This window comes from Falco naumanni, chromosome 8 (genome assembly GCF_017639655.2).
Source record: "Falco naumanni isolate bFalNau1 chromosome 8, bFalNau1.pat, whole genome shotgun sequence".
Taxonomy (NCBI): domain Eukaryota; kingdom Metazoa; phylum Chordata; class Aves; order Falconiformes; family Falconidae; genus Falco; species Falco naumanni.
Window position 1 is genome coordinate 58,691,878 of NC_054061.1, and position 13,557 is coordinate 58,705,434.

The window sequence follows — 13,557 nt, forward strand, 5'->3', positions numbered from 1 at the left end:
CTGGTGGTTTACCCCAGGCTCTGATTTTTTTAAAGTATTTTTTTCTGATTTCCTTGGGAAAAAAAAATGATGACATGCATCTCGAAAATGTCTTGTCATCCTCTTCGGTGCCGAAAATAATTTGGTTTTCATCTGCTACTGCAAGGCGTGCTCTGTGGCCCCAGCTAAGATCCCACTATAGGGCTTCTTCCAACAGTTTCCCGTAGCAAATTAAATCAAGAGCAACTTGTCTCACAGAACTGGCACGCTAACAAAGGCTGCAGTTTTCCCTCTATTTCTTCAATAAACATTACCACACTGCTAAGCCAGCTTTCTTGACAAACCTCACACTTTGAAAGACAGTAGAAAATTAGGTTGAAAGGACCTTGTGAGATGACCGTATGTCTCTCCTACCCCAAAGGAGATGGTCTATGCCTCAACCCCTCCAGAGCACGTACAAGTGCAAAGGACTTAATAAGCTATAGCCAATTGTTCTGTACCATAGCCTCATTTCCCCTACAAATGTACAGCTGGGCTGTAGGTATTAATTAGAAACGCACCCCAAAACCAGTAGAGACCATGTTTTCCTGCACCAGCCAAGAAGGCAGCAGAAATACGCAGTCAGCACTGTACCCCGAGGTAACTGGGGAAGGATAACCAAGCACAACAACAGAAAGCCATTTAAAAAAATAAATAAATACATCTGACTATCATGTAGTTGTTACTAGTAAATTACTGGTTTTAAAAAGCTTTTCCTTGAAAACATGAAAATTATCTGTTAGGATTGCTAACACACTGTATGAAAGCCAGCAAACGTTTTATTTAATATCTAATGGTCTGTGGAGAGAACTGACCAGCAAGTTGCCTGCAAACGCTATCTTTATTACAAGCGTATTGATAATACCCACGCTGTGGCGTTTCCTGCCTTGATTTAGGATTTAATGCAAGACTTCTGGGACCACGCTAGGCTCAGGCACTGTCTCTACTTGTTACCATTCAGACTTCATTTGCAAATGATAATTTTTGCTTTGAATGGCATGCCTGACTGCAGGGCAGAGTAAATCCAAACCTTTTCAACTCTAGCCAAAAATTTGCCATGAATTAGGAGACTGCAGCATATTTACAATACAAAATAAAATATCTCTACGAGTGCTCAGCAGTGGCGGTATGAATAAACGCCGATTATTCTTTTTTTTTTTTTTTTTTTTTTTTACGGGATAATTTTCAAAGCAGCGATTTTGCAAAGACTCAGGAAGAAAACAATTTTGTTTCATTTCCATAACAGAATCCAGACCTCTAAATTCAACCTCACGAGCTACAATTATGCATAAGAACTACCACTGTGAATTTTCAAACACAATGCCTTTTATTGTCTCTTCTCATTCTTTTCCCTTCCTGTTCTCTGAGATTTTCTGTACTGTCACCCTCCACAGAAACTTTAGAGCAGAAAGTCTGACTTGAAAGGCAAACTTTCAAGTTTTCAGGTTTCAAAGGAAAACAACACAAACCTTCAACACAAGGTATTTGGATGGTATTTGGATTTTTTTCAGCCTTAAGGGAACAAACAACAAAAAAAAGTCTTCTTGTTATATGGACTCTTGACAGATGAAAACTAATGTTCAGCCTTTCCATGATGGATGGGGGGGTATTTTTCAGAATCCATCTGTGATTGTCCTGAAGCTCAAGAAACGAAAGATGCCAAATACTGAAAACTACAATTCCCTTGTGAGACGTTTCATTCGAGGACAGTAATGTAGCCCAGACACAAATGCAGCAAGTTACTATTTACAGGGACTTCCCAAGTACTGTCCTTCAATATCACAATTTTATTAATATGTTTTCCACCTGCACTAGGAGGCAGGCAGCTCTGAAGTACAAATACTGAAGATGAAACACCTACACAGCATGAGCAGCATGAAAAGCACATCTTGCTTTCTATGTAGAAAGCATTTTTGGATGCCAGGGTTGCTTTCAAATGTAGTAACCTCTAAGCCGTTAAACATCACTGCCTGGGAAATGAGGTTTCTCCTCCTAAAAGCCAGAGACGAAACATGCCTATGAATGTCACACACACTTCAGCTCTCCAAAATAGTTTAAAAATCTTCACGCTGCTTTTGAAGAAAGGCACGTGAGGCTGTCACTGCAATCCCGCACCCCAGGCAGACCCTGTTTATAAGTAACATCTGGTTGCAATTACCCACTTGATGGAATGCAAAGCAACAATTTTTGTTACCAATGGGACTGGGAGAACAAACAGGACATTATTTACACATTAAAGAGAGTACTCACCCCGACACCACCACAAGGAAGCCTGACAAACATCGACGTTAAAGAACCTGTAGGAAAATAAAAAAAAAAAAAAGAAAAAAAAAGGGCCCTGTAAGTCAGAAAGTCAAAGTTCACCAGATTTTGGTCCAATTTTATGGCAATGCTGCAATCTTTCCAAACACAGCAACAGACTGGGGTTTTCTTGCAATTTCCAGAAAACACACAGCCAACCCTGCTACATACACAATGTACATGCTTGGGCTTGTTCAAAAGCCTTCCCAATATAAAAGCCTTCCATAAATCACTTATTTTTATACAAGATTTTTTGTGCTGTCCTACATTTCAAGCAGTCATGCTGACTATAGATGATTGAGATGCTACCAACAAGTGCTCCGCATGTCTTCTCAGATGAACATTTTAATCCCTTTCAACCTAAGGAGGATAGGAAATCATAAAAAACACCCTAATTATCAGTCATCTGCAGTTACTAGAAGACTTTGGAGCGCATGAGCTTCATAAAAGAGGAAGACAAAAAATAAACCAGTGGCAAGCAAAGAAAACGTGTTTTGACTGAAAAAGCAAAGCCAACATTAAGAATTTGAGAAAAATGGAGAAAACCATCTGCAGGGCTAATTTTGCATCTGTAAGAATTGTAACATCGCTTTCTGGGCTTGCATGTGAGCAAATTATCTCCCATTCAAAATTCTGCAGGTTTATAAACTCTATACTGAAACAAGAACACGCTGTCTCATATCCATCACCACCTTACGTGTATGACTTGTACGTGTGTCTATGCACCACAAGCAAATAGGGAGAAGGAAATACAGATGCTGCAAAAGATCTGGAGTACACTGCCTAAGGTTCATTTGCTTGAGACCTATTGAAAATTAACAAAAGCTAATGGTGAAATAAACTGGGTTGAGTTTTTTTGTCCCCCACCAAAGCAGGTTCTTGTTCTGGTCACGCCTATACTGAAAGAATAAATTCCCTTAAAAGCTAACTACCAGTTTTGTAGAGTGTGAATTAGATGTGACAGCAGACAGACGTTACTGAGGACCATGCTGGTGTCAAACGCATCGCAGACACATACGTTACCCCTGTGACTGAAAGCAGAGTTAATGCATCTGTATTATTAATCTGAGTGCACAGCGAGATTCACTCTTTGATTAGTTCCAAATGAAAGTTCTTAGATCATCCTGCTTCGGACCTCCTGTCACATCTTTCACTGCTAATCCACCCATTATTTTGATATTTATCTTCTTGACAACAATTTATGATTGCTTTCCACAAATTCAAAGCAGCCTTTTTTGCCTAAGTTTAAACTTGTTCAACAGGTTCCAAAGCTTTATACTGTCAAATGAGAACTTTTTCACCCTCAGACTTTTAAGGGCTTTAGCAACACTTCCAGGTAGAGCTGTGCAACCTGCCTTGAAGGCCACTACCTTCAAACCTGCCTGATAAAACACAGCAAAGCAAATCTTTGTGATGCTCAAGGCCCTCTGGGAAAAGTAACTTCAGCATCAGTGGTGGGCTTCCGTTGCAAGTCTCTCCTACATGTGTAAAGAAGAGCACTTTGAGAAAGGAGTAAGACCCAGAAGTGATGAGCTACAGCACAATTACAGAAGTAAACAGGAGAGCTACAATGATGCCTGCTTACAATTCTGAAAAACCTGAACTACTTACCCACTTCCCGCTTTCTCCCAAAGAACTGCCAGATGAAGGGACACCCCCTTTATCATTTCCAGAAGCTTAAAACGAAACATCCCACATTTTCATCCCTCAGCTTTATAAGTTCTTCCTTTTCAGCTGAGGTTTCTCATGCTTTTTTTTTCCCTCACAGACATATCAAAGGCAAAGAGCTTACACGGAGTGAGCCACCGGAGCCGTACACATATCAAGACACTCAGGTCTAACAAACTTACATTTGCATATGTGAACCTAACACAAAGCTTTGGTCTCAGACTTCAAACCTGCCATACGTTTACCCTCTAATGTATTTAAAAGAACCCTACAAACCTGTTTTGTGAATTTTAAACCCTTTTAAACTCTCAAGAGGAGGGGATGGCTGAAGAGGGGGCTGCTTACAGGCTTGTTCACCTCTATACACCACTGCACACGCTGTGGTTCTTCAGGTAGGTTTCCCCAAACACGGCAGTGGCTGTTACCCTTGCTCGGGTCCAGCACTGTGGAATCCATCAAGTTAAGAAACTGGGTTTAGGGCCAGCATCGCCCTTCCTGCCCTGCTCCCAAAGGAGAACTTCTCCCTGGGTGTGATGCAGCCTTCCCAGCCAGGCTCACCCCTCTTGTCAGTTTGACTCACTGTGTGCTGTCCCCTCCGGACCCTCGGCTGTCAAGCCACCAACCTAATTTCTCCTGCCTGGTGTGAAGACTGGCAGCCATGCTGCACAGTGAAGCTGTCTGCTCTTCCTCCAAGCCTGGTGGCACAAGTGTCAGCGCCAGCTGTGGCCTATGCACCATGTGCAACGGGAGGACAGCCGGGCAGCGGGAAGAGGCAGTCTGCTGCTGTCTGGGCAAGGATGGTCATGCAAGCTAGCAGCGAGTCCTACTGCTAGCAGCTTAAGGCTGAAATGGTGCCACGTGGGTTTAGGAAACAAGGTCTAAGCTCAGCTAAGAGCTACTGGAAAGCTCTGCCTACTGGAGCTCCTAGGGACCTGACCTTCTATCTATGGCTGCACCTCTTTGACAGCTTGGTCTTCTTTGCAAATAACACCCAAACAGGCAATATTTTGCACTGGGATACCCTTAGGTATTAGAATTATTTCTCTTCACTATAAAAATAAACTTGATCTCTACAAAATGAGTGATTAAAGACACAGGGGGCACACAGCAAAACCACAGAAGTACTTAGGCAGAAAGACTGCCTCCTTCCTCAGGTTCTCTAAATAAACCATCAGGAATGGTTCAGCAAAACCTGGGTATCCCCAAATCCAGTTCTAACCAAATAAACTATCTCCAAATGTATCTGCGGGATTATTGATACAGATTGTACTGAGCATCAAAGAGGGAGTAGAAAAGTACTTCGAGAGGATCTGACCTTTGAATGAGCCGAAAACACTCAGTGTTATCACAGTCCACCCTAAAAGCGTAACTTGCAAGGGGTATCTCCAACAGGAGAGGGGTCTGGGTGACCTACTGCCCGCTCAGCCCATCCATGGAGATGATGACCATTGCCACAGGCACGGTGCTAACCCTGCCTGCTCCAGGCTGGTGAGGCCAACGGCTCAGATGCTGAAAGACTGCCTGGATCCCACCACAGCAGACGGTGAGGACACATGTCCTCACACACCTTCTGTGCTATGGTTCACAAATTTGCAAAGAAATCAGTCAGTGTGAAGATGGTGCAACTGCAAACAAGGAACCTTCTCAGATCCACCAGGGAAGATTTACATGCTGTTTCTTTGGACTGGTGGATATGCCTTACGCAAGGTGAGAGTTTTACACTACCAAGGATATGACATCATAAATTCTTTAAACTTCATATACAAATTGCGCTATCATTCAGCCAGAAGTGTCTACTTTTCATTTCTCGGGGTTTTAAAGAGGTGGTAAGTTAGCTATAAATACAGTGCTAATTGCATGTTTGAACAACTGGCTAATAGCTTTCCTCTTTGGGGATCTAATGTACATAGTGAGTATGCTGCAAAATCTTTCCAGCTCTTTTGCTGTGACTACTACATCATGCAGGCCATCAAGTTAATCCTCTTTTTATATCATTCAAAGTCAAGCTAATCCCAAAACAAATATTCTCAACTTCTAGGTTCCAGAACTGTCTGTTTGCTGATCCCCATGTGAGAACTTCCAAAACTGCCCCTCCAGTCTATCACTGACTGCTGCGAAAAGGCAAAAAGTAAAGGGAGATGATGACATCTCCACAAAGGTAAGGTGCCAAAATCAATGTGGTTTGGTTGCTATGGGGGGGGCTGGTCATCTGAAAAACTGTTCTCTAGATTTTTTGCAGGGAAAATGTCTATATTTTATGACAGACACAGACCTGTTTCAGGAAGATCCAGTCTCCAGTGAAAGGGACAAACAATCTTACTCCAAATTAAAAAAAATAATAATGTAAGACTATCTAAGAGGCCCCTGCATATCTCTTGCAGATTATCCATACAAAACTGACGGCTATTTGTTGGTGTCTATGCAGCTGGTTGGTGCTGCAGATCCAGGTCCCTGGTAAGGTGTGCCAGTTCCTACCTAGCAATGGATAACTTTCTAACATGCAGAGAAGAGTAGCCAAGGATAAAACAAAGTGTCTGAATTACCTTTCCTCCTCAGGGAAAGCTCTTTAGGTTTTGAAGACATAAAAGAAAGGAAGCTTTAGCTATCAAGGGTTTAGGGATCTACCTGAACAAAGGGTGACAGATATATCTCGTGCTGCTCCTAAGCAGACACTGAATGGAGGTGGGAAGAATCTTCTTGGGCATTGCCTGGGGCTGAGGATGGAGGGAGTCCTGCATCGCACCTCATACCGCTACTGCTAAGTGACTGCCAGTCAAGGCTAGAGGGCAGGAAGGGGACCCCCCCACCCCCCAGGGAACAATACCTAGAAGTTTCTTGCTGTCCAGTTTCTGTCTGTTCAGAGGGTTCGTGCCATACAGCAGCGTATGGGCTTCCGAGTGAACTGTCTGCAGCTCTTCTAGAGTTGCTTTTCTTCCACGAATGCACTGAAAGATGAAAGAAAAGGAGTGATGAAGTCACTGATTAACTGCTTAACTCTCATTAAAGAACTTTTCTTTTTCCTTAGCGACTCACACAGACAGTAACCAAAAAGCTAAAGTGAGTTCCTATGCAGCAAAATTAATTGTAAGACAGATTTTGGGTTAATCCCTTATTCAAAATACTAGTTTCACATATAAATTAATCTTTAGATCTATTTATGTTTTGTTTTAAAAATACTTACCACAGAGTATATGCTAAATTACACAAGCATTGCTCAACTACTGAATACTCAGGATCTCAGTTATAAGCCATTACAAAGTGATTCTCTGGTGAAAATGCGTCCCTCCAAACCACCTCCAACAACCCCACCATGATTACTAAGCTAACCTAAAAACTTCTCCCAAACACAGCGCTTTCCAAACTAAACGAACCTTCAAGAAATCAAGGGTCAGTTACAAACTCTCTGCTCTAAAACTCGTCTTGGAAATCCCACACGATTCAATCTGTTGCACATTGTTTTCTTATATGATGATGCAGGTGGAGCTGGAAGTACTGTAGCCAATATGCTCAACCCTGATATTTTTACCAGCTGAAACTCAGGAAAGGCAGATGCACACTAAAGCCAAAACCCTGGCTTCACTGAAGATCATGGCAAAGCTTTCGCTGATGTCAGCAGGACCCAATTTCATATTTCACAAATTGTCATAGGGGTCCAGCACACCTCTGAGGTTTCTTTTGTTGCCATCATGCATTTGCAATGGAAAATATTTGTAAGAACAAAGTGCTACGTGGAGGTGCTAAATCTTGGGCAAACAAGGACCATGTCATGGCCTCTTGCAGAGGAGGGAGTGCTCCCCAGCAGGCAGATGGTGCCATGGGTTATCAGGTATACCAAGCTCTGACAGCAGAAAAAACACCTCACCTTTTTAACTGGGAGCTTGCAACTGCCTCCAAAATGTTGGCAGGGGAAATACACAGCGGGCCAAGAAGTGCTGAGGTTGGGGGTAAGTCAAGAGGTGGCCATGACGGAGGGTAAGGAGTTATTCAGAAATGAGGATTGCTTTGCTTCAGAAACACGTGTGCACTCCCCCTGCCCCAAGAAAGTATTTCATATGGCTTGGAACTACTTCACAATTTTTTGTTGCCATTTGGACTAAAACACTCTAAAAGGAGTTGTCACTTTGGGGGGGCTGCTTCCTACAAAAGGAATGACAGGATTATTCCCCTCTACAACAGTAATACTAAAATATAAATAGTTAACAGCAAAACGTTGGAAGGCTCTGGAAGACTCTTCTAGAGGTCTCATGGTCACCCAGAACTCGAGCCTCAGCAACGAGCATCCCGCTGTGCAGCCCACGCAGGATCGCACACATCTCCTACACAGCCTTCACCCTGGCTTTGTCAAAGCCATTTGCTTTTTTAAGACTTCCACATCCCCGGAGAAGCAGAGTTTCTAATAAGAACTATAAAAAAAGTATAGCTTAAAGGGGAAAAAAAAGAGGCGAAAAAAGAAATCACACTCCTCAAAAGAACAGACTTTCAAATGGAAAACTTGTTCTGAAGAGAAGGTCAGACTGTGCCTCTTGCTCCTGAGAGCTGCTGCCGTTCGGAAGCACTGCCGTGCGCTGCTTACTCTGCAGGAGAGTGCCGGAGACAAGATGCTTCAAAGGCACTGGCACTTCCAGCCAAGCAGTGCCTGCTTCCACACCGCGCTGCCATCGCGGGCTGCAGCCTGGCCCAGCCACAGCACCCCGGGCTGGAGCACGCTGGGCGCACGGGGGCTCCAGGACCTCCGCCTCTGAAGCACGAGCCACAGAACAAACTCGATGGATTTTTTCGGTCTCCAGTCTTCAGCGTAAGCCCCCATCACGTGTTGCAAAGTGCACAGGAAATCACTTTGTAAAACCGTTTGAGGCACAAGGCATCAGGCATCAAAGCACGGCAGGAGTGCTCATGTACTGCCTCTCCTAATTTTGGCATTTCTGCTCTCCAGTTCCTCTTTAATTTTCTCCATGCTCTGCTCCACCACCTAGGTTTCCTCAGGTTAATGACAAGGCAAAAATGCAGCATCCCATTAAAGAGGCAATAATCACAAAAATGCTAGACCCAGAAGAGATAGAAATATCTGGCAAATCCCCCTTGAACTTTTATCCTGTCTTCCTTTTTTGTTCAGGGTAAGCCTGCCTCAGTCCCTCCTTACATGCTTTTGCAGCTTCCCCCTAACCCATATGCCAACTCTTTTCCTTTGAACAAGATGTACTGACCCATTTTCAGCTGCTACATTTAGTGGACGTACAGAAATAGCATTTTGTATTTCTTGGCGTTATGTGAAGACACGAGGAGAACGGCAGCCCGCCACGATGACGCGCCAGCTCCTCCGTGGATGCAAACAGCTTCAGCTCCCCAGGACGGGGAAGGGCTGCTCCCATTTAAAGTAGGTGGCTCTACCAAGACCATCCGAGCTCTGTGCTTCTTGCGAGGGTTATCAATACCACCCTCCCCTCCACGTGACACCCATAACCAAATAGAAACTATGAGTGGATGAAGAACTTCCAGCTCTGCTGCAAGCAAAACACATTCAAGAAAAAAACCTTACTACTTACTGGAACAAATATATAACCACAAACGCTACAGCAAACGTTGCCCAGGTAGAAAGGATTATGCTCAAGAGGCTCTTGCACCTTTCTCATCTGCTGGCTCAGGCACCACAAGCTTTCTCCTTGGCTCTAACACAAAGACGCCAAGAAAATAAATCCCCCCACAAATAAAGCTGGAGTATAAAACCATATTCCTCACTCCTATTTCCAGACCTGTCACAAGTTTTATCTCAGTCTACAGCTCAGCCTGCGATCCACACTCCTAATTTGAGCAGTTCCTTGCTTTCTAAGAGCTCGTAAGTCCTGATACTCTTATCTTTGAGGCTTTGCATTGCCTATTGAGCTTGCTTACTCCTTATTACACTCCCCCTCCTCAATCTCTTTCCAGGCTGCTAAACCCCAGCTTTTCAGCTCAGAAGTAGGCTTCTTAACCCCAGTGAACTAGTTGGCTCTTTACCCTGTGTCCTTTGTGCTCCTTCCTGCACAAAACCCAACCTTTGTCTCACCACGCCACCGCCCCTCTCCCAGTGCCTGACACACATCCTTCTGGACATCCATCTGCACATCCATTTCCTTGGAGCCAGCTTTTCCTTTGCATTTCAAAGAAAAGAAAACCCCCACTAGTCTCGTAGTTTACAATTTATTCACCACTTCACCCTGTGATGCTTCAACAGGAGAGGAGATGAATCTTGAGCGACAGCCAGCCAGATCTTGCCCCAGCCGTGGCCCCCAAAAATGCCCCAGAAGCCAAGAAAACAGTTACAAAGCTTCTCTCCAGACACTGACTTCCCAGGCACCACTGCCAGCGCCTCCCACACGCCCTGGGTGCTTCGCCATGGGAAACCCTGGGCAAGCAGCAGCTCTCCAGAGGCTTCACCCGCCCAGACCTGTCCTGCCCTCCAACCCGACACCCATCCGACGCTGTGCCAGGAAAACGGCGGACACGGCTCTGCCCTTAGAGATGGCCAAGCCCTGGCTCTGATTTTTCATGTCAATCCTCCGCAGCTGCGATTAACCTTCAGCTAACAGTCCTCATGCTTTCAACAACACAGGATTGCTGCCAAGATGTGCTTGGAGAGGGACCCTGGTTGAGGAACTCATTCTTCCTCATCCTGGTCGAGCAGCCCGGGGACTTGCTTACCTCTGAAACACACAGCAAAACCTATCGATTTCCTCTCGCTCTTGATGAAGGCTGGAGGATTACACTATACCATGGATTGTGGGTTTTCGTTTAGGGGGCAGAGTCTTTTATTGAGATTGCCTCAATTAGTATAATTGTTACTTCTGAATGCTGCATGTACACCAGAGTAATTGTTGCATTTTATAAAGCTAACTTAATTAAACAAGCAATACTCTAAACCACTGCTGTCATTAAGTCTGGACAACTGCTTTCGCTCCAAAGGGTCATCCTTAAACTTGTGCAACTCTGCCAGACTCTTACCTATCACACCGCAAATCTGGCACATATTTTCCCCTCAGCTGGACGTAAAGCGGTTTTTGGACGACTTTAGTAAATACGTATCTGTTTCACTGCTGAAAAATGAGAGGCGGGGGGAGAAGTGATGTGGTATTTTCTGTTCTAAAAATATTTGTGCCCCTTCTGGTTCACTTCTCTTGCCTCCGAGAGAAATGGTAGGAACCCAGCACTTGGCAGGTTGTCTAGGAGCCTCTCGGCTGCCTGTTGAAAACAGGTTTTCACTTAGTTTGTTTCTGAAATTTCAAAGCAATCATTTGTTTGCATGCATGTTAAAAATATTTATCTGTGAGTCCTTTTCTGGCTTGGGGCATGTGTGCAACAGAAACACCAAAAGAACATTTCCAGGAGACAGACACCCAGAACTGTTTGAGCTTGCATGAGAAAGCAGAGCTGGGATTTATTTTCAGCATGCAGTTGCGGGGTGAACGAGAGCTGTTAAACTCTTTCTGGAAGAGGACAGGGATCCAGTGGAGTCCTGTCTAATCCCACACAGTGTGTACGGGATTATTTACTACGCAGGGTGCTGTGTTTCTAATCTGTGTCAAGCAACTACTTGCAAGCAACAGAATCAAACTATAACCACACCCGGACCACAGCAAAGGGCTGTTAAGGAAGGAAAGGGAAACATGAGGATAAGGAAATGTCAAAGTTCAAACTGTCCTTTTACAAATATGAGTTGTAAGAAAATGGATTAAACTACATGATCACAAACAATTTTCACATCAGGCCCTTGGGCTTACTTAACTGGCTTATAACCTCTGAAGCACAGGACAACAGACCTGCAACAGTGAAGATAAAAATGAGCATGCACAGATGTGTCTGTCAGCAAGACCAGCTAACCCCCACCCCCCCAAAAAACCCAGAATAAAATAGGAGCTCAGAAAAAAATTAAATATACAGCCTGGCAAATTTCTGAGTGCTATAATCCAGGTGTTGCTGCTGACTTGCTGCAGACCTACTGCTAATTCTAAAAATATTCACCTCTTTCCCAGTGCCTGTAGGGCTGCTATGCAGATGGAGGAGTTCTAATCCATCAAAAAAAAATTGTAGGTACATAGTAGGCTGCATTGGTGGTAAGTGTCACCATCCTCACATAAAGAGCTCCATTAAAGTTTGCACATCTCACACACACACACTACTGTGGGTGGGGATAGAGGGCACAGCTCATGCTGTCCTGCATGGAGCTTTGGCATAAGCAACAGGGATTTGGAAAAGTAACATAATTATTAAAAGTAGTGACAATTATTAGGCCAGACTTCAAAATTCCTTCTAAATTGATGATATAATGGAATACGTCCCACAGACTAAAGCTTTCTTCGTGGTCCTTGGGATAAGGAGACAAGCCCATCGTCCCAAGCGATGCCAACACGTCACAGCCGTGCTCCAACCCAGCAGCAGAGACCACTAGAGTCCAAAAAGCCATCCCCTTGCCATGCAAGTGCACCTGATGTGGAGGTAAACCTTCACTGAAGGAAAACCCTGTATGGTCCTTCACCCTGCTCGCTGATAGACAGGTTCCACCTGAGGAGCTTCAGAAAGACTCTGAAGGGCAGTGAAGTGACCAAAAGGTTTTGCAACGCAGAAAAGAATCACATCAGTCAAGAACAGCGGAAAGTGAACAAGCGGTTCCAGGAAAAACCCTATCAAGAACAGAAGAGTGAAATGTGGAGGCAGGAAGGAGATGGAGAAACCGGAAAAGGTTGTGCCCATCGAGCCCGTGAGAAAATTTAAGATAAAGAAGGAAACTTTGACACGGGGGTCTGGGCAGGAGTAGGAGATGGTGGGGATAAAGGAAAGCTAACTAGAGAGGGAAGCAAGCACAATTAGAGCAGCTGCTTATTCTGAAATGGCACGTCAGACCTTGAACGAAGCCATCAAAGAAGAAAACACCGGTATTAAGGCAGCATCACATATTTATCGTTTTCTGCAAAAGGAGGAGTCAAGATGAGGCTGAATGTCACCAGTGGTCAGAAGGGAAACACAGGTGGACATCAAGAACAATTCCAATTGTGAGAGCAACTGGAAATATCAAATTAAGGAAAATAAGAGTTCCCTAGGATTATATAGTGAAGAACTTACACATTACAGAACATCTCTCACATAAATGTAGGATACAAGGCAATTAGCACCGCACAGTTTAACTCCTGCTTCTAAACAGGGGAGCTAGACAGCAGTGGGGTACTTGTTTGGTTTGGGGGTTTTGTTTGGTTTTATGTGGTTTGGTTTGGGGGGATTTTTTTTTTATTTTTTTATTTTTTTCCCCCAAACAATCTCAAAATTCAATTAAATGGGGCTTCACAGACAGAAACAGGTTTGAAGTTCCTCCTTGCTCTCTTCAGGGATAAATAAGGGGATGATGGGGAGCTTTAGTCAATGGCAATGCTGCCACCACGTGGAATATTTCTAGCCAGATGCTGACATAACTCAAACCTACCGTGAGCTTCAGTCCCATCAGATGCTCAAACAACTGATGAACACACACTACCATTAATTTATCATCACTGCTATTAGTTATTAATAATAATAATTTACTATCAAATAATCATTAGTCTTCGT

At 44.0% G+C, this 13,557-nt stretch overlaps 1 protein-coding gene across 15 annotated transcripts in view; it reads right to left on the minus strand.

Annotated features, from left to right (window-relative positions):
• HDAC4 (histone deacetylase 4) overlaps nucleotides 1-13,557 on the minus strand; it is a 266,734-nt gene that overhangs the window by 37,236 nt on the left and 215,941 nt on the right. For all 15 annotated transcript variants that reach the window (XM_040604243.1, XM_040604241.1, XM_040604242.1 and 12 more), the window contains 2 exons: nucleotides 6,812-6,932; nucleotides 2,269-2,315 (listed from right to left, as the gene is read on the minus strand). In XM_040604243.1, coding sequence (XP_040460177.1) covers nucleotides 2,269-2,315; nucleotides 6,812-6,932 — 168 coding nt within the window. The remainder of the gene's footprint in view (nucleotides 1-2,268; nucleotides 2,316-6,811; nucleotides 6,933-13,557) is intronic.